The following is a 21,264-nucleotide window of genomic DNA, read 5'->3' on the forward strand; positions in this document are numbered from 1 at the left end:
AGCCGTCCACTGAGATGTGATGGATTTGAGTAAGAACACTTCACCTATATGGCTCTTCATAATTCCTTCTTGCTCTCCTTTTCTCTCCATTAGTTCTCCTTTTCCGTCTCTCCTTCTGTCCCTCCTCAGTGGTTTAAGGTAACCATAGTTTACTGCAAAGAACTCTGCAGTAGACAGTCTGGCAGAACTAACACAATCTTCTTTTGAAGTTATCCTTCTCTTGTTTTGCCTCAGCCCCCAGGTCTCCTGGAGAGAAGACTCGCTATGACACCTCTTTGGGCCTCCTGACGAAGAAGTTCATCCAGTTGCTGAGTGAGTCAGAAGATGGGGTGCTGGACCTCAACCTGGCTGCTGAGATGCTGAGGGTGCAGAAGAGGCGCATCTACGACATCACTAACGTCTTGGAGGGAATTCAGCTCATCCGCAAGAAGTCCAAAAACAACATCCAGTGGATGTGAGTGGCCGGTGCAGGAGTGGGATGGTCCTCTTAGTGAGGCGATTGTGTGGAAAGTCAAGTAAAAACGCACATCTGTGTTCTGGTGGGGCCATTGCCTATAGGATATTGTGCACCTTTTAGAATCTCTTCAGGAAGTCTAAATATAATTCAATTCTAGAACTATGTGCTCCATATTGGGAAGAATGGACAAAGTTAAATGTTCTTCCTAATAAATACGGGAGGTGTTAGGTATGTTCAAAGCCCCAACCTGTGGAAAGGCAGCGCTGTTGAAACTAACTTGATGGATTGAGGCTCAATTTACAGTTTAAGAAATGATCATTGTGACATCTTGTGAAATGCAGGAAGTGAGGATACAGTGGGAGGGGTCAAGGGAGCAAGCTTCTTGCAGCTTTTGCTGCTTTAAGGCTGTCAAATGGTTGCAGCCCACAGGGGGTAGTCTAACAATTCATAGATGGGGGAGTCCATAGCAGATTGCTTGCCTTATCCTATAGCTTCTGGTTGTAGTCTTTCACCCATTCACAATGAGCAGCTGCCAATATTGGTATGATCATCATTTTCATATTTCAAACAATTAGAAACTGGGGTGCTATCCCTATTGCTATAGTGTACAGTGATGTCTGCAATATTACTTGCAGGTGCAAAACATACCGATGTAGTGCCTACGCTGTGGTTCAACCCAGTCATTACCTACATCTGGATAATGAGATCACATTGGATTTGAAGAGCTATATGCACAAGCATTATGCTTCTAGAACTAGGTGGTAATGGTGGTAGCAGTGTACAGCGGTAATGAAATATTGGAGAAGATCACAAGGATGTGGCCAAGCAGAAAAGCAGTTTGGCCAGTGTTATTCGTCATCATTGAGGTGCTTCTTCGGCATGAGAGTAATACCTAAACGTTTACCTCGTGGTTGCCATGCTCTGGCTCACTAACCTCTATTTCCTTCTTTAGGGGCACAGGGATCTTCAGTGACCCTTCAGTGGGCAGACAGCAGCAGTCCCTCCGGCAGGAGGTGAATGACCTGACCAAGCAGGAGCAAGTCTTGGACGACCTGATTCAGAGCTGCACCCAGCAGCTGAAGCGCCTGACAGAGGACGAGGAGAACCAGAGATATCCTTTCCTTTGAAATGGATAAATGGGGGTGTATGTGTTGGGCTGCCGTGGTTGTTCAGCAGGTTCTAGAGATATGGTTTGGGTGCATGTGTAGAAACTTATTCAACGGTTGCTTGTTTTGTCGCGACTCAATTAAAAGGGTGCTCGCGCACACTTTTCTCAAAGTGTGCACTGGCTACCGAAACTGCTTTTGTCTTATTCTGGATAGTATCTTATGCAGTCAGAAGCATGAGTTAGTTGGTTGCTTTCATTCCTTTTCAGTCCCTTCCCCTAACATTGTATCAATTTGTTGTTAGTGTGGCTTGGCCTCTCTGTGGTGCTTAAGAGGCAGCCAGTGTATGGTATCCTATCAGGGGGGTAGTGGAGATTTACTGGCTGCAGTGGTTAAGTGAACCATTGTCAACAACGCTCAAGATCTTGGCTGGATCAGCGCAAAGGCTAAGGAGGAACAGGTCAACTGTCGGGGAAAAGGATGTGATTAGACTAATTTGTGATTCTTGCAGCTCCGGGTGCAGCTGACATTGAATTTAAGCATGGTATCCAGTGTTTGTTCTTATTTTTTCATCTTTTGGGAGATTCACAGGTAAAAATTTATAAACCTATTTGAGGAACATTGTAACTGCATCAGATTGTTTTTAAAATCTAGGTTCCTAACCATGATGCATCCTATCTGGGCCTAGTGTTGCGAACCTATGCCCTCCTACAGTCACTGGAGTTCACGGTTTACATTTGGATCTAGAATTGTCTCGTATCTTCTGTAAATAAGGGCCTGTGTGGACTAAGCATGAATCTGGTAATCAGCCCACCTGTAAGGTCCTCTGGAAACCCACAATGTCCACTCGTGGCAGCGTTCCCCTTGTTTGATTCCTTGTGAGAACCAGTTCCTATAACCTGGAGCAGCCCAATAAAACTGGATTTCTTTTTGGGGCTTTAATTATTTTTGTTCTGTTGTGGAAGTGGAGTCAAGCTGTTAAATTATTTGAGTGCTGATCCAACTTTGTGCAGTTCTGCCTTAGTTGTGCCATAGGCACTACGCAGAAGGCGGATCATGGTGCTTTATGCTATCCTGAAGATTTTTTCTAACTTTTGTGGGAAGAATGTATGGTGGGAGCCATCATTGACCACTGAGGTCCAAGCACCCTGAATATCATTGCACCTAAATTGGATTTTGAACTCTTAACATAGCTTTCGGAGTGTTAATCTCCGGATAATGAATTAGCCTGCATTCAATTTGTGAATTCACAACATGCTTGGTAAAGTAATTGAAATCGGGTTCTTATTTTCTCCTTATTATACATCTCTGTTCAGTTTCAATTTGGGAGTCCTGATGTCAAGGTCTCCCACGTCTCCGGCACACAACTGTAAGCAGCTTTGTGTCCGGATTCCAGACTATCTGCACCTTTCCACAGTTCCTCTCTCCATGTTTGTACATTCGATGGTGAATGCATGCTTGCAGCTTTCAGCTATAGTAGATGGGAGCCTTTAAGCGAGTGTCTCTATCAATCATAGCATTTGTAAAGCGCACTACATACCCGCGAGGGTCTCAAGGCGCTAAGAGGAGGTGGAACGCTGCTACTGTTCGAAGAGCCAGGTCTTGAGGAGTCTCCTGAAGGTCAGGAGGACTTCGGTCTGCCGTAGGCGGGTGGGGAAGGTGTTCCACATCTTGGCGGCGAGGTGGGAGAATGATCTGCCGCCGGCGGTCACTGTTCGGATGTTGGGGACGGAGCTAAGGGGCGTGGTCTGCTGAGCTGGTGGTGTAGCGGCTGAGTGCTGTTGAGGTACGCTGGGCCGGTGTCGTGGGGTGCCTTGTGGGTGAGGAGCTTGAAGGTTATCCTTGTGTTGATGGGGAACCAGTGCAGGTCCTTCAGGTGAAGTGTGATGTGGCTGTGGCGGGGGATGTCGAGAATCAGGCGTGTGGAGGCGTTCTGGATGCGTTGGGAGTAGTTTAAGGAGTTTGGCCAGGGCTCCTGGATAGTGCGTTGCAGTAGTCCAGGCTACTGCTGAGGGCCTGGGTGACCATCCTAGTTTCGGTGGGGATCCACTTGAAGATCATGCGAAGGGTGTTGAAGCAGCAGGAGGAGGCGACTGCGTTGACCTGCTTTGTCATGGAGAGTGTGGAGTCTAGGATGACCCCTAGGTTTCGTGCATGGTTGGTGGGTATGGGAGGTGCTCCTAGTACCGTCTACCTCCAGGAGTCGTCCCAGGCTGAGGAACGGAGGATGAGGACCTCAGTCTTGTCGGAGTTCAGCTTCAGTCGGCTGTTCCTCATCCAGTCAGCGACTACCTTCAGTCATTCATGAAGGTTGGTTTTGGTGGTGTGGGGGTCCTTGGTGAGCGAGAGGATCAGCTGGGTGTCGTCTGCATAGGAGATGAAGTTTAGGTCGTGCTGCCGGGCGACGTGGGCGAGCGGTGCCATGTAGACATTAAACAAAGTTGTGCTGAGGGATGAGCCTTGGGGTACGCTGCAGATCTCGGCGAGGAAGGAGGTGGTCCAGTCAAGGGCATTCTCTTGGATTCCGGCGTCGTGGAGGCGTTCTCTTAGTGTGCGGTGGCAGACTGTCGAAAGTGGCTGACTGGTCCAGGAGGATGAGGACCACAGTTTTTCCATAGTCTAGCAGGATCCTGATGTGGGTGGCGGCGATGAGGGCAGTTTCGGTGCTGTGGTTGGGGGGGGCTTCGTGAGCAGGACGAGGGGCTTCTTGAGCAGGGCGGTGGTGTTGGCGCAGTCGTTGATCCATTGTCTGAGGATGCGGCGTCTGGGTTGGTCGGGTCCTTGGGTGGGCTCTGGGCGAGGGCGGCGGTTAGCTGGTCCTAGTGATCTTGCCCCAGCTGTGGCACGGCATCTCCTGTGTGCTGTGGTGTGTGGTGGGTTTCTGGAACGTGAAGTGGATGCAGCGGTGGTCGCTCCAGTGGAGTTCGGTGGTGCAGTCGAAGATGTGGGTGCTTGCTGAGAAGATGGGATCAAGCGTGTGGCCGGCAGAGTGAGTGGGTGTTGTGACGAGTTGTCGATCAGGGTGGAGGAGTTGGCGGCGTCGTTGTTGTTCTTAGGGTGGAAGTTCAGGTCCCCGAGGAGGATGTAGACCGTGGAGGCGAGGGCGTTTGTGCTGATTAAGTCCGTGATGGAGTCTATGAACTGCGGTTGGTGTCCTGGGGGGTCTGTAGATGAGGGTGCCTCTGAGGGTGGCGTTTGGGTCAGTATGGATCTGGAAGTGCAGGTGTTTGGCAGTGCTGAGGGTGTTGTCGGCGTGTGTTGAGATTGTGTTTCTGTGGAAGATTGCAGTTCCTCCTCCTATTCCATTGGGGCAGTCCTTGCGGGTGATCTTGTAGCCTTCGGGATGGCTATGGCGATGTCTGGTGCAGAGGAGGGGGTCAGCCAGGTCTGTCAGGAAGGCGACGTCTGGGGCGTTGGTGTCGAGTAGTCCCAGAGTTCGTGTTTGCGGGTGTTGAGCAGGAATTTGGGTTCCTTGTTGGTCGGGTTGGCAGGCCGGATGCTGGTGAAGCTGCAGTTTCGGCAGGAGAAGGGTACTTTGGTGCGCATCGGGGCGGCCAGGCAGCAGGTGCATTATTGTCTGGTGTTGAGTGTGTGGAGGGTTCTGGAGTCGTAGCAGAGGCGGGCGGTCGGAGGGGCCAGGGGTCCCAGCGTTGGGCACAATCCGGATGCAGACTTGCTTGCCTTAGGCGCGCCTTCGGTGCGACAGCAGCACGCCCGCTGTGCACGTCCACTGCGCGGCCGTGCAGCAGCCGTCATATAAGGGGAGGTGGAAATCTGGGCTGGGGAAAGGCAGGGAAACAGAAGGCAAAAAAGGTGGGGGGGCACAATGGATACAGGGGCAAGAGAGAAAACTGAGGACAAAACCAACAGCAGCACAGTACAATTTACACAATATGCAAGATGATAGAAAATGGAAAAAGCGAGCGGGACCTACGGCGGCCTGCGAATCTGGCAGCAGAGCTTGAGATGCAGGCGCAGTCAGGTGGAGCTGCGCGGCGTGGGGGCGCAACCTGCCTGGGAGCCGGGTCCAGGGTTGCTCACTGCCGTGCAGCGGCCTCCATATAAGGGGCGTGGGAGGGAGGAGCAGCTGGGAGGGAGGAGCAGCTGGGAGGCAAGTGGATGGCGAGGGAGGCGGGCCGCAGGCGGCAGCGGGAATCTGGGCTGGTGAAAGGGAGGGAAACAAAGGTGGGGGGCACAATGGGTACAGGGACAAGAGAAAACAGAGGACAAAACCAACAGCAGCACAGTACAATTTAAACCATATGCAAGACCATCACAGTGCACAATAAAAAATGGAAAACGCGAGCGGGACCTACAGCGGGTTGCGAACCTGGCCGCAGCAGAGCTTGTTGGCGCAGTCCGGTGGAGCTGCGTGGCGTGGAGAGAGACCTGCCTGGGAGCAGGGTCTCGACTGTTTCCCTACAAAGATTCACTCTACATGACCCTACTTGTAGTAACTCTGCTGAGCTCCTATTTACATTAGTCATGCCAGTCTGCTCCTAAAGGGTGTCTGTTCACTGCAACTTCCCTCCTTGGTCCCAGTTATTCCACTTTCCATTGTGTTCACACATTTGCCCTTTGAAATCTTTTCAACACGAAAGTATACATAGAGTACTTTTGCTCTGCATGGTTTTGCATTCCCATCGTCCTAGGCCAAATGTTCTGTTGCTTTTTATCTGTTGTTGGTGACATGGTCACCCACATCGTGTTGGCACTCTCACTGCATGAATATATTTTCTTGTCACTCTGAATGTACTTCTGCCACAGCCTTCAACTCTGTATGTGGCTGTTTAGTGACACTGCCTCATTTCCCATTCTCAAGACCCTTGTTGCCTTTCGATAGGAGGTAAAGCCATCCATCTGGATCAAAGACTGAAGGGCAAGGGAGACACCTGTATATTTTCGAGAGGTTAGTCTTGATGTAGGCTCAACTCAAATGGCACAGGTTTAACATATCAAAGAAGCCTTTCATTTATACATAATCCAACCTCCCCAGGCATTCTTTGGCAGCATTAACACTTACTCATTTGATACCAAGATAATTTCCTTTGTTCTTCATATATAGCCACTCTGCCTCCCTTAGTCTTAAAGGGGCAGATTTATGAGGCCCTTGCGCCACGTTTACGCCGCTGTTGCGTCACGCAAGGCGGCGTAAACGTGGCGCATCCCTACGACAGATTTACAACGTGACGCATCTAGGCAGATGCGTCATGTTGTAAAGCCCTGCGCCGCTTGTGGGCGTTCCGGTGCAGGGTGGGCGTTCCGGGGCAGATGCGCCTCGCAAAAGTGGCTGAGTGAAATCTATAAGATTTCACTCAGTCACTTTCAGGCCAATGCTTGGTCGAAACCCTGCGCCTGCTTGAAGCAGGCGTAGGTCTTGACGCAGCATTGCAAAGATGGGGCACCCCCGAGCTTTGCTGGAGCTGCGTCGCGCTTGCGACGCAACTCCAGCAATGCGCCACCTTACTGGCACAGATGCGTCACGCATCTGTGCCGTTTTTGCCCCATGGTGCGCCGCATTGTAAATGGGGCGCACCATGGGTGGCGGAGCAGCGGCGCAAGATAACTGGCGCATCCCTGGGGATGCGCCAGTTATCATAAATCTGCCCCAGTGGGTTTTGTTAGAGCTACTCTGTCCATGATGTAAAAAGGAATGTGGATTCCAATGCGATTGGTGCTTTTTTCTGCCTCCTTGGACATGCATCTAGTTGGCATCCTCTAAACTATTCTAAATCCAGCAATTTGGTTACAGGAATTAACAGCATGACCATGAAACCACCTGTTCGGATGTGGCCTAATTCATTTTATAGACTGAGTGCCCTGTTTTGCAGTCATCTGGACTGCAATTAACCCAGTTTTGTGTCATGAACTGGTTTTTTTTTTCCCCCTTTTTTGTATTTCCTTGTGTTCCTTGACTCCATCCACGCTGGCTTTTGTCACCTACCAGGATATTCGCTCCATTGGCAACTTTTCTGAGCAGACGGTCATTGCCATCAAAGCTCCACCTGAAACGCGACTTGAGGTGCCGGACCTAAATGAGGTGAGTCTTCCGTTCCACCTTTCCAGAACCACAAGCCATGATTGGCAGTTAGGGAATGTATACATCTCTACCCTGTTCTCCTGACTCATTTGTGAGTTCTTTGGGATCCTGTACAGACAACTGCCCACAGAAATAAATCTAATGTAATCAAATAACTGAGACCAATAAGTTGTGAATTACAATGTGATCGATATGTTGCTCCTGTATCTGCCATGTGCACTTGCCTTTTGGTTCCCTTTCCATTTCTCATGCTACAGTTCAACACATGGCTTTTAGAAGCAGGATGTAGGGGTGAAGTGATGTTTAATGCTTGTAGCTGGTAGATGTCTCCATGAGTGAGTGTGTTGGTGCTGCCTCCACCCTGGTGGGACTCGCTGTCCCAGGGCTTACTCTTGCTGGCCGCACCTGACTGGGGGAGTCGCCCATCAGTCGTTCCACTAAGCGCAGCCTTGACCTCCGCAGACCAGGACGCGCCCAGGTCAAGAGCAGGCCCGTCTGTGCCTGTCAGAGGCTGAGGAGGCCATGCCCATTCCCACCTTTTGGGCGCGGTACTGTTCCGGCATACTAGCTTCTTTCATTGTCAATACTACAGGAGACTGCTGAGGGGGTCAGATAACAGTTTAAGATTTGGGTGCAATACTGATAGTGTAACTAAAGCATTGAAATCTTATTTGATTAAGCCAGCAAGCTGACCGCATACACTCTGAATAAGGGAAGCGTAAGGCAGCAGAGCAAGCCCAGTAAACAGTAAAAGCTAAGAATAAAGTGGAGGGAACAGGAAAGAAGTACTCTAGAGGAAATGCATAACTTGATAGAGGAAGTAGAATCACTTATGTCCCGACTAACCACAACAAAGTATGACCTCTAAGGAAAGGCACTCTAATCCTAATCATGCAGAAGGTGCATGACTAACTATGTCCAGGAAGAAACCAGTTTTAGGGCAAAGGCATACTACTATAAAAGGCTATTTAATAATATCTGTTCAAAGGTCAAAGCCCACCGAAAATCGAAATAATGCCAGTTTTAACAGATGCTATAGAACCTTACCCCTCTTTGCTCGAACGCACAAAATGATGTTTCTACCCAGCCTGCCTCTAGGGGTGCTTCCTGCCCAATAATACCAGTACAATTGCTAAAAACTATCTTAAATCCTACACAAAACCAAGAATTAGCATCTATGACCGATCTCAAATGGCAGATTAAGGACTTTTCCAGAGGTCAGAGCACTTAAAGCAATGGTTATCACCCTATCTCAATCCCTTAACCATGCACTAGTAGATACAGGATCATCTGCTTAGTTCTCCAGTCTATACACAAGGAATTGTATCCCGGATGAGGTCCATAGACTGTGACCTTGTTGGAAAACCATATGATTCTTTTCCACAATAAATGTACCCAATTGATCAGACATGTAAGGGTCTGAATATCAATTATTAGGGAAGACCTAATTGCGGCTTATGCCCCCCCCCCCCCCCGAGTTGCTTCCGACTTAATGTATAGCTCTGACATTCAGCTAAAGTGACCTAGCTGAAAACCTAGTGACATTTGGCATTCTCACTTAACAACAAAAAAAAAAAATCCGGATGAAATCGAACCTCCGGATCCTTTAGTTTTAGTGGAGCCTGCCAACCAAAAACCACCCCTCATCTGGAAGGGATCACCCCTACGTGAGACTGATGGTATTGGAGGCCTCTCCGTCAGTTTCATCAGGAATCCGTTCCAGAATGTACTGTAGAGGGTTCCGACCTTCAACCAACTGCACATATTCCATTTGAGTCTCAGCCCCTTAGTAGCTACTTGACCCAGGAAAGGAAGCCCATAGCTTAATGGGAAATATGTATTTAAAGTCAACCCAGCCTATAGACATCCCAGATCTCTCTCGTGTCATGGAATATCTCCTGATTAAGATAAAGGGTAACTTTTTTTGACTGGACTACCTTATTTGCCTGTTTTAGGAAAATTGGTCTACAGATCCAATATTTCTCCCAGGGTACCTGAATTTTTTACAAACCGGCAATTCGAGTTTAATTAGTCACCACACTGGGTGTGGATAACCATATGGATAAAGCAAGAGTTAAGATATAGGTTATAGGTACTCCATATCAACAGCCCAGATATTCTGCCAATTCGTATGCGGACTACCTCGCAGACCTATATAACAATCTTTAATGTATTTGCTAGAGGAATAAAAGATGTAAGAAGGTCCAACACTGTAGCCATTCTAGACTAATTCCTGGAGAGTAATCCATATATTGTGTATTTAGTAATAGCAGAGGATTTCAATACAGCTTTTGAGCCCTTTGATTATGAAGATAGCAAATTAACAGACGCTCAATGGGGTATTCCCCAGTCTAGAAATGGCACCCATTAAAAAATGGACCGATATAGCTCTGCAATTAAAAGCCCTGTGTATTGGAAAAGGGAAATTAGGGCAGTAAATTGGAGAACAACCTCTTAGAGGTTAGGATTAAACCTGTTTAATAGTGGCCATAGCGCTAGTTGAATTTATTATATATTAATAAATCTGGAGTTGTGGCCTGCTCAACGATATGTAGGTATTAGAAAGAGTTGAGTGACCATAACCCCTTGTGACTTGTAGTGAAATTAGAGAACCATAATGGGGGCATTTTCCCCTTAGAATAATGTACAACTAGAGATGTCTTGCTCTCTAATAATGAGACTGGTTAAATGGGCCATGGTTATCGAAGCCAGAAGCAGTATCTGCAATAAAGTCAGATGGTATGGCTCTGGAAAAGCAGCATACAGTGCAAAACAACGAAGAGTTAGTCATATTTGGGGCCCATGATACTTTTTGATAAAATAAAGACCTACTTTCTAAAGCAGGCTTGTCAAACAAACCCATAGCAGTGCAGTTAGATTGGTACAATAAGGACTGCAGGCAAGATTGTCAAACAAGCAAGGAAACTGTATAAATCCTCTCAGTGTAGATCAAAGAGAGACTGGGATAATCAGATGGCAGGATCTGCAGATGGCTAGCTCAGGGAATTTTTTTTGGGCACTTGGTAAAGTGGGGAAGAGGAGGGCAAGCTTTGCCCCCACAAAACAATGTAGCACCAGAGCTATGGATTGTGCATTTTTCAAATCCGTATGTAGAGGAAGAGGCGAGTGAGCCCCTATTCTCCCCCACATTTCAGCTTTGTTCTTTGACCTCTCAGATGAAGATGCAGCGCTGGGTGCAATCAAGGGGGTGGGGAGCAAGAGCCCCTGGTATAGACAGCATTCCAGCAGATCTATTTGTTAAAGATATTTGGTCAAGATGCATATTGATGCCTGCTGATGCCTGCTGATGCAATAGCCCGCGGTGATCCCATCTCAGAATCTTGGCGAGGTGCCGAGATTATTCCAATTTTTAAAAACACCCATTGATCAATTCTGAGCAACTATAGACAATAAGCTTCGTCGATTCAATACAAAAGGTGCTGGTAAGATTCGTTTTGGTAAAAAAAAAACGGACTGGTTATCTGCAAATGACATACTTATGCCTATACAGGCAGGTTTTCGCGTTCATAGTCGCACCATTGACCAGGTCTTTTGTTTTAAATTAATATAGTGTCTCACAGTATTGATCGCCAATGACCGCATTTATGCTGCCTTTGTAGCTCTTAAGTCTGCATTGGACTTCTTCAATCAGAAGAAACTCTGGATGGACCTATGAACACCTCCAGATCTGTTATCCCTAATAGTTGGACTTCATGAGGATAACTCTGCACAGGTGCACATGGTAATACAACTGATAGATTCCTAGTCTCCAAGGGGGTTCATCAAGGGTGCGTTATGGCCCCAACAATTTTCTCTATTCCTGAACGGAGTAGTGCAATTCTTTGACTACCTAACCGATGCCCCGGTCCTAGCAGGTATAAAATACCAATCCTCATGTTTGCAAACGACACGCTTATTTCCAAAACATTGTGGACTGCAGGAAGCACTTTTCTGATATTTTAAATAATTTTGTAGGATGCAAGGACTAGTGATCAACACCAGAAACTAAATTTATGGTTTTATGTAAAGGGTAATTGTGTTTAATTGAGCCCCTAGAACAGACAGAAGTTTTAATTACTTAGTCACCTTAGCTCAGAAACTGACTTGGAATGCCCAGATCGAAACCATGGCTTTAAAGCACCATCAACTGGGTGGAGCATTAGTGAAAGAATTCAAAACATGTTTGACAAAGCCAATTAGCCCTGCCCTACAGATGTAGAGTAACAAAATTGTGGAATCGGTATTGTACGGCTCTGAACTCTGGGGCTGTGAAAATCTGACTCCACTCATCCTTCTTGAAAACAAGTTTTTACGATGTATTATAAATCTTACACAAAATACACCATTAAAGACCCTGCGTTATGACTTGGGTTTTAATTTATTAAAATTCAATTTTATGTATATCACGATCTAGGATCATATAACTTATGTATAATTGTACATTTGATTTTGAGAAATTGACCCTGATATTAACTGAATGTTTAATGTTTTTACGTGTATGTTCTTTTATGATCCTGGAGATCGAAATAAAGTAAAGATGAAGATAGTGGGAAATGAGTGAGTGAATGAATGATTGTGTCTGACTTTCTTAGTGGATGAGTTGGAGAATGCCGGAGTGGGTTGTCTGTGTCAAGGGGTGGATAGGAGTTGTCAGGTGCACAACTGAAATGATGCCTCATTGGATGGAAGTGTACTTCAATCCGATTTTGAATGCCCTGCCTCAGTTCTTTGTCTAAGGATGTGTTCATTTTGAAAGAAACCTGTTACTCAGCACTTTGGAGGTCAAGACCAATAATCTTCAGGTGGTGCAAAATGGGTGGAGACTTTCGGTTAGTTTTGTCCACCAGCTGTGTAAATGCCATTGGCTTCCTAGGGCGCTATTCCTGCACCGTTTGGGATTTTGTGACTCAAGTCCTTGCTGGTATTCCTTAAGATGTGATCTGTCCTTGCCCAAGCTATCCAGGACAGTCATGACTCTGCCAAGTTCACAACTCCCTGTGGGATGGATACCACGGATTCCATAGGGCAGGCCATTGGCATCAGGCAATGTGTAGTCATCCTTACAGACATCCATTCGGGGACAAGGTAGACTCTGCTCTTTAGCGGTTCAAGGTAAGCAGGGCCACCGCTTGCTGCCTGAGATGATCTGCTTCACCTTGCCAGCGGCATCAGCCCTACTGTTGCTTTTGCTGCTTTGGCGGGAATGTAAAGTACTGCCTGCCAATCCAGTTCCACAAGATGCCCAGCAGGTTCGCATTCGAGGCAATCGCTGCCCCCCTGGTCCAGGTAAATGGCTGGCAAGTCCACTACTCCCTTCAGCCATACCTGCTAAAACATTTTAGTGTGCCTTTAGTGGAGTACAGCCACTGTGAGGCATGATCTAAAGATTCTAGTCCGTGTCTGCAGGCCGTAACCTCAAACGTTAATCTTATGATGCTGCACTTTACACTGTCCCCCAGTGACTGACTGAGGACCGGCTGTCCATTCTGTGGCAGGAAGTTCAAGCCATTTTGGCAGAATGGACTATTGAGCCTGCCCATGCCAGAAGTAGGGCATAGTTAATCCCACTACTTTCTGGTGCCCAAGAAGGATGGAGGCCGTCATCCAATTTGTATACCTGCATCTTATCAACGCCTTCCCCTGGAAAGAGGAATGCTCACACTGGCCCTGGTCTTGTCTGTCCTCAACACAGGTGAGTGGATGGGGATGTTGGATCTGCAGGATGCTTATTTCCATATACCCATCCTGCAGGCCCACCTGTGCTACCTGGCATTTGTGTTGAGACTGGAGCATTTTCGGTACACTGTGCTCCTCTTTGGTCTCACCAGTGAACCGCAGCTGTTCACAAAAGCGATGGGGACAGCATACCTTTTTGGAGGTCAGGCGTTCCAATGTGAGAAAGTGGCTCTTTTGACATGGTTAGCCCCCAAGTTGTGCCTGGTTTTGGTGTGGTTTAGATTGTACCACACAGGGTCCTTGCCAACCAGGTCTCCTGTGCCGGTGCTTCTTCCCTAAATCATATCCACAATTGGTACTTCTGCCCCCTGTAAGTCCCACAATTAGTACTTCTGCCCCCTGTAATTCCCTAGTAAGTGGTACCCAGTTCCTGGGAGCTGAGGGACAATGCCACTGCCCTTGCAACTTGCAAGTCCTTGTGAGGCAGTAACGACAGTCAACATGGCACCCTGCCTGGATGCCATGCCAGCCAGCACTGCCTGAAAGTATAGGTTAGTCCCTCCTCTAGCAGGCCTTAAACCCTAAGGCAGGGTACACTATAACACAGGTGAGGGCATATTTGCATGAGCAGATATTCCCCTGAAATATTAGGGTCCATTGCTTCATGTAAGTGCCTAGTGAGTACATGGGCTGGAAACTTGAGTTCACAGCACCACAGTGGCTTCACTGGACCCAGGAGTTTTTGGTACCAAACTATTACTACTCAATAAATCCACACTGACGCCAGTGTGAGATTTATTGTACCATGTGCTCAGCAGTGCCCCCTGAAAACCTACTAACCCTGTAGTAGTCTCTGACCAGCTGTTGGCAGCCAGCCACCACCAGACAGGTTTCTGAACTCCTAGGCAGCGAGCCCCTGCTCTCTGGGACCAAAAACAATTAACCTCTTGGGCAGAGGTGTCAACCTCCTCCCCCAGGATGGGCCAGTGCTTAAAGGCGAAGCTTCAAAGGCCTGCTGCCTTTGAATGCGACCTCCACAGCCTTTGCTGCTAGCAGCAGATGTCAGCCCCTGGTTTACCCCCTCTGCCCCACCTTCCCTCCTCTTTGAGAGAGAACCTAGAATAATTGGTGTGCCCACCTCTGCCAGCTCCAACTGTAAGGTGAGGAGGAGAGGTGAATCATGTCTTTCAGTTCCCACCATTTTGAAGATGGGGAGACTCCTCCAAACAGGGCTAGGGCTATGTCCCCCTCCCACAGGAGGGTGGCATAATTGATGGTGTAGTCACCCCAATTAAGGTGCCCATTGGCCTTACCTGCTACTCCCTTAAAACTCCCCTAAATTTAGTATTTAGGTGGCTCACCCAGACCTGGAAACTAGATCTGCGATGACTTAAGAAGACATCCCTGCAGAGAAGACTGAAGATGTCTGCCTTGGCCTCAGCTCTACTGGCCTGGCTCTAGCTTTGACAACCCTGCAACCTGTCTTGCAGCCAGTGACATCTGAAAACACTGTGGTCTACTGCCTTCTGAAAAGACTCCTATCTCCCGAGGACAGTGGCCCTGTCCAGAAAAATTCAATCCAAGGACTCCAGATCCAGGCGGATCAGTGTTTCTTACCCACTCTGCACTCGACGTCCATGCCCAAATCCTTTTTTTAATTTTTTTTAATTAAGATATGCACTTTACATACACAGTATTGAATATCGCATAAATCCATATGACCACATAAGCAACCCGTGGCAATATTGTACATTGTTACACACATTCTCAGAAATCACATGCGTTACTTGTAATACATTGTTAGAGATGGCAATCTTGTACAGCATTTGACCGCAAATACTGCGGTAATGACTCCCAAATGTCATTGGGCCTAGAGGTGGGGTGCAGCTCTTCTGCATAGTGCCAAGTTGTCACGACAATATACCATGTCCTTAATCCACTGTGCGGAGGGGCTGGTTTTACTCTCCCAGGTCACTGCCACCTGTCATGTGGCTAATAGTGCTGTTCTTGCCAATTTACCCATGCTACCCTTCAGAAACGGCACCATGCCTAGCAAACACACCTGAGGAGAACAAGTTAGCATGGAGTGGGTCACTTCTTGCAATGCATTGATGACCGCAGTCCAGAACGGCGCCACCGTCCCACATTCCCAGGCCCGATACCAGAAATCCGCCCCCCATATTACCACACCGCTTACATTTATCAGTATCAAGAAGACCATATTTAAATAGCTTGTGTGGTGTATGGTAAACTTGATGTAGATATTTGAAGTAGATTATACACAAGTTTCTGTTCGATGTGAGTGTGCTAGTGAGCCGACAGCAATGTTCCCATTCCTTCTGTGTGATCTGTGGATCGAATTTCGCGTTCCACTGTTCCATACTCCTGTTGTGTGGTGATGGCGTTTCATCTCTTGTAGTTCTATACAACTTGGTGACCATTTTATGTCTTGTGGGGCTAATATGCAGGATATGCAAAGATTGCAGTGTCGGGGGTTCATTTGGAAATGTGGGGTGGTGTTTGCCCCGCCTTCAGTCTGTAGGGTGAAAATAAATAATGGCGTTTGCTTTAGCACATAACTAAGATCCCCGTTCATTAGAAATGCACCCTAGGAGAAGATGTCTTGCATTTAATCAATTCCAGCTAGTGTCACGGTGCGCATGGCTCCCCTTTCGTGCTTGACCGATGCTCCTGCATGATATGCAAGGGGTAGAAGCGGGGAATATAGAGGCGATTTTGTGACTCTGCAGTCAAGCGCCTGCCAGGCCGCGACAGTAGCATCAATTGAATTAATTTCGGTTTTGGGCGTGCCCCCTATGAGTGGAAGTCAGCGTAGAGCCCAAGGGGATGGGATGAGCAACCCCATCCTCCACTGCGACATGTGGGATAAAATAGTTATCCAGTAGTGGGCATATTGACCTTGAGCGCAAAGGTAATATAAATGTCTGGTACACCAAAGCCCCCTTTGTTGTAGTCTAGTGTGAGGGTTGTCAGACTCACTCTAACTTGTTTACTGCCCATATCTGCCTGATTAGCAACGATCGTACTGGTTTAAAAAAAAACACGTGGGTAGATGTATAGGTATGTTACTAAAAAAGTAGAGAAACTTGGGCAGCGCGACCATTTTTATGAGTGGTATGCAGTCCACCAGCGATGGGGGCAGGCGTACCCACCCATTTATCTGCTGCTCCAACCTTGTGCAGGCTGTGCCATAGTTGGGATCTCTGTGAACCCACACCCTGAGGTATTTGACAGACTCTAAGGACCATATCAGCGGGAATTCAAGCTCATGGGGAGAAGTGGACTCCGTTAGCTGTACCACCACTGATTAAGGCCAGTTTATGGTGAGATCCGAAAACTGTCCAAATAGTATGTATTCCCTTAGGATCGGCACCATAAAGGTGTGCGGTTCTCTAATAAATAACAGCATATCGTCTGCATATAGTGATATGCTCACGGGGTGATGAGCAAACCATAACGCTGCTGCTCCATGTCTCTGCCTAATAATGCAAGCCAGTGGCTCTAACAGTACCGCAAACCAGAGTGTTGACCAGGGGAAGCCCTGTTTAGTTCCCCTGCTTATTTGTATAGAATCTGAAGTGTGCCCTCCATGTGTATCCGTGCTGTAGGATCGGTATACAGTATCCACACCAAGTTGATAAAGATTAGAGGAAACCCCGTTCGCTGAAGTATATGAAATACAAATCCCCATTCTATGGAGTCAAAGGCTTTGGCCGCATCCAGCATCACGGCCGCCACCTTTAAATTCGGGTCCAGAATAAGATACATGGCCAAGACTGTTTGCAAATTGTGTGAGGTGGGCCTGATCCGGTAGGACTACATTTGGCATTGGGGGTTGAAGTTTGGTTGCTAAAATTGTTGCTAGCATCTACGCATCAGTGTTTGACTTCTACATATCCATATGTCTTCCTAAACTACATGAAAATGTACCGTGTAGTGAAATGGTCCACGCCGGAAGTATCAGTTATCTTGGTAATGGTGTGCCTGTCCTCCCTAGCCTTTATTTTGACCAAGATTATGCCGAGGTCTACTGCCTTCCCCGTATGCGCGGGCAACATGTCTTTTGGACAAAAAGTCCACGCCAGAGTCTTAGTGGGCCACCTGCCCAGTAAATTCTCCCCAGCAATCTGGACCTCAAATCCAGCGTTTGCTGCCCTCTTGAGACCTCCACACCCTTGGGCTTTGAGCTTGCCCAGTAGTGCCCCTGTGGCCCCCAAGATCTCAACTTACCTGTGCTGGGTTTCTGCCTGCACCCTCTGGTTTGATGCCCCCAGCCAGCTTCCTAAAGGATTTTCCACTGGAAAGCATTGGGTACCTGATGCTGAAATTGCACCATGCACCTGGCAGCCCCTGTGCTGCTGGTGGTGTATGGTGCTGCTTTGCTCACTAGCCCCCTTGCTGGTAGTAACCCCAACGCTTGGCCCCTGCTACTGATCCACTTACCTGCAAGCAGTGTAGCTCCATGCATTTCCAGTAAAAGACATTGGGCTGAACTCCGACTTTGACCTGTGCACCTAGCTGCCCCTGTGCTGCTGGTGTGGTTTTGGTAGTCTCCTGATCCTTCCTCCTTGATGTCCTTTGGGCCCGAAGACTGGATATGTAAGTGTTGTAGTTACCTGTTAAACCACTGTTTTCCCCTTGGGCTAACATTGTCTTCCCCTGGGAGTCCAGGACATTCAGGCTATGATCCCGATCTTGTTCATTACTGCCATGAACCCACAATGTCCGCACTTTCGCCTGTTAAAATCCTGACGGTAACTGGGACGCCGGTATGCCTTCATGCTGGTATCACTCTTGAGTTCCCAAGAAGGTCCGGGCTGGCCAGACAAGTCATCTTAGTGGCCCAGATTAGGCACAGTGTATGGTATCCAGAACTCCTGGGCTTTAACATCTGGTCTCCGGTCAGCCTGCCTGAGGATCTGTTCTCACAACGGGGCAGAGTGATGCACCCAGGCCTTCGCAATATCCATCTTCATGCTTGGAGACCGAGCAGACAGCTGACCACCTTTGACCTTCCTCTGAACGTGGTTGTCTTCTTGGCAGCCTGGCATCCCTTTACAATAACTGGGACAAATTTGTGGCTTTGTGTTTTACTCAGCACTTTGTTCTTCATACCAAGGAAAGGACAGTCTGCTCCTTGTGAGGCTCTGGTGCGACAAAAGACAAGGCTGTGCAAAAGAGAACGACCTCATGCTGAATCGTGTACTGCATTAATATCGGATACACACTTGCTAAAAAGCATCCTCTAGAAGGACTATGCTCTTTCTACCAGGCTAAAGCTGCTACCACTGCATTGGCATGTTGAGTCCCTGTCCTGGACATTTGCCGGGTGGCCCTAAATAAATTCATGAAACACACTTGTCTGGACATAGTGGTTCATTGAGAGGGGTATTTTGTCTGCTTTGTCCTACAGGACTTTCTGGTTTGAGTCCATCCACAGACCCTCATCTAGATGGGTAATGCTTTGGTATCTGTTTAGGTGAGGAATCCATGGCTAGAAGTGTGTATCAGAAGAACAAGTTTGTTACCTTCGGTAATTCTCTTTCTGGTAGAGAATCTATCTAGCTGCAGACTCCTCATCAACTCACCGGTCCTCCCATTCTGTGATTGAACTCTATCCAATAATAAGATGACAAGTTTTGGAATCTGCACACCGGTCACGCAAATTTGCTTTTGGGGCTCTGTGGCTGGGTACGTGGACAGACTCGAAAACAAATGACAGCAAGTTCATTAAGGTGGTAGCTTCATGGTGCCAGCTACCGGTGTGCAGAAGTACTGCTGAACTAATTTCCTGATCTATTTTAATGCTGTGGGAATACTCAAAAGGTGAGCAAATTGTGGCTATAAAGTCTATACCAGAAAAGTGCTACTGAAGGTAAGTAACTTCAGATAGACTTCTAGCAGAGGATTTCTCATTTGAATAGGTACCAGCTGTTGGGCTGTCAGTAAGATGGTTGCTCTTTCCTGTTCACTCGGTACTATATTACATGCAGGATTCCCTTCAAAATTATGTTTTTTTTTTGTATATTACACTTTAGTGTTCTAGCCTTTCTATTCTTACCCCTTTGTCTGTCTCCCCCCCCCCCCCCCCCCTCCCCCAATAGAAAACAAAGAGAATAAACCGTGCGGACAGGGCTGTCCAAAGTACAAACCTATTATGTGAAAAATCATATTTGTTTGTAATTTTGCTGTAACCTGTCTAACTCTAGGGGGGATTTAAGTATTCCCTTCTTTATTGTGAACTTCTGAATGTTTTCTCCTTGCGCAGGAGAACCTGCAGATCTACCTGAAGAGTTCCAACGGACCCATTGAGGTGTACCTCTGTCCGGAGCAGTTAGCCGAGCAGAAGCCCAGCCCATCTAAGATCAGCAGGGTGGCCAGCACCATGCCCCAGGAAAGCTCTTCTGTCTGTCCACCACAAGAAGGTACATGGAGGGGATCAAAACTATTTTTAAGAGGCGGGCGGGGGGCGGCGGCGCAAGTATGTGGTGTATTTAGAACATTGAGGTTGTCTGAAAGAAACAGGTTAGTGTTAGATTCCTTACCTTAGAATATCCCCAGGCGTCAGACTGGATCCGGAAAGTTTTGCGTAGCAGTACCCCTGCACGTCTATAGGCGTAGTCTGCGGCTCTGCGTCTGTCTGCGTTGTGATTGCTGGGATGACGTTGTCGGAATACTTAGATGCCGCCCTCGCGCGCTGACGTCTGTTCTTCTTTTTTCAATCTCTTTTGGATCTTCTCGAGTCGATTCTCGACTCTCTGTGCCGATAGGGATGCCCATGTTCAAACCCTGCGACGACTGGAACTGCATGATGTCGGTTACCAACCCCCACCGTCGGTGCCTTTACTGCCTCTGAGCCGACCACGATGACCAGTCGTGCCCCGACTGGCAGTCCTTGGCGTCGAAGGCTAGGCGGGAGCGGTCCCGCAAGCGCCTCGAGCTCAGGCAGTTGGCCCTGCACCGCTCGAGGTCCTGGTCCAGGAGGTGGTCGAAGGGACCGGTCGTGCGGCCAGTCATCACAGCTCTGCGAGTCAACACCACTCGGACTCCAAGTCCTTGGGTAAGTCAAGGCACAAGAAGTCGAAGAAGCGATATCGCTCTTCTGACTCCGCTCGTGCGACCGGAATGTTCAGGCAACACCACCCGTGTGGCTCCCCGTGAGCCGCAAGTGCCGCGCCCAGCTCCACACCCGCCGGTCCCTGGGCTGCACGCAACTTCCGAGGAGATCAGCGCCTTCCTCAAGGCCATGAGGTCGCGCTTCCCTCCATTGGAACCCGCCGAGGCGCCTTCGGGCCAGTCTGGGAGCTCAAGCGGGCCGGCGGCTCCGGTGCCGTCAACGACTCCGGTCCCAACGCTGCAGGGTTCCTCAGGATCCAGGCCTGCATCCGTGACTACACCGGTTGACCTTACGACCCCTCCGCTGGCGCCATCACCATGGGTGTCGCCCCAGGTGCCGTTCCTAATCCCGCGCTGCCCAGCCCAGTCTTCGACACCGATCGGTGAGCCCTTTACCGACGACCCGGCTCTATTCCTGACTTTCAGGAGATGGATGACATAGGGGATTGGGAGGGGTTTGAGGACTCTCTGGCACTGCAGTGCCAGTTGAGCCAGGCTCCGGGCGACCCCAGTTTCCTGTCCGTTCACCCCACCCCTGAGACCCTGGTGATCCAGGCCTCAACCTCCCAAACCGCATTCCCGACCGCCCCTCCGGATCGGGAATCCAAAACGTACGATCCGTTTGGGAAGAAACTGTTCTCCTCACTGAATTTGGGGTTGCGGTCTGTCAACACCACTTGCCTTTGAAGCCGTTACTCCCACTCTGTGGGATACGGTTGTGGAAGTGCTGCTGCAGTGCCCGGCGGAGGTCCAGGCAAAGCTTGCCCTAGCAGAGGGACGGGATTCAGCACGCAATTCCATTTGGTGTGAACTGGATACCACGGACTCGTTAGGCAGGGCGATTGCAA

The 21,264-nt window shown here is 48.5% G+C and overlaps 1 protein-coding gene across 1 annotated transcript in view; it reads left to right on the forward strand.

The window, feature by feature from the left end:
* Positions 1-21,264, forward strand: part of E2F2 (E2F transcription factor 2) — a 42,774-nt gene that overhangs the window by 13,752 nt on the left and 7,758 nt on the right. The window contains exons 3-6 of the mRNA XM_078682582.1: positions 235-454; positions 1,410-1,568; positions 7,489-7,603; positions 19,569-19,725. Coding sequence (XP_078538708.1) covers positions 235-454; positions 1,410-1,568; positions 7,489-7,603; positions 19,569-19,725 — 651 coding nt within the window. The remainder of the gene's footprint in view (positions 1-234; positions 455-1,409; positions 1,569-7,488; positions 7,604-19,568; positions 19,726-21,264) is intronic.

This window comes from Lissotriton helveticus, chromosome 3_1, assembly GCF_964261635.1.
Source record: "Lissotriton helveticus chromosome 3_1, aLisHel1.1, whole genome shotgun sequence".
In the NCBI taxonomy this organism is placed as follows: domain Eukaryota; kingdom Metazoa; phylum Chordata; class Amphibia; order Caudata; family Salamandridae; genus Lissotriton; species Lissotriton helveticus.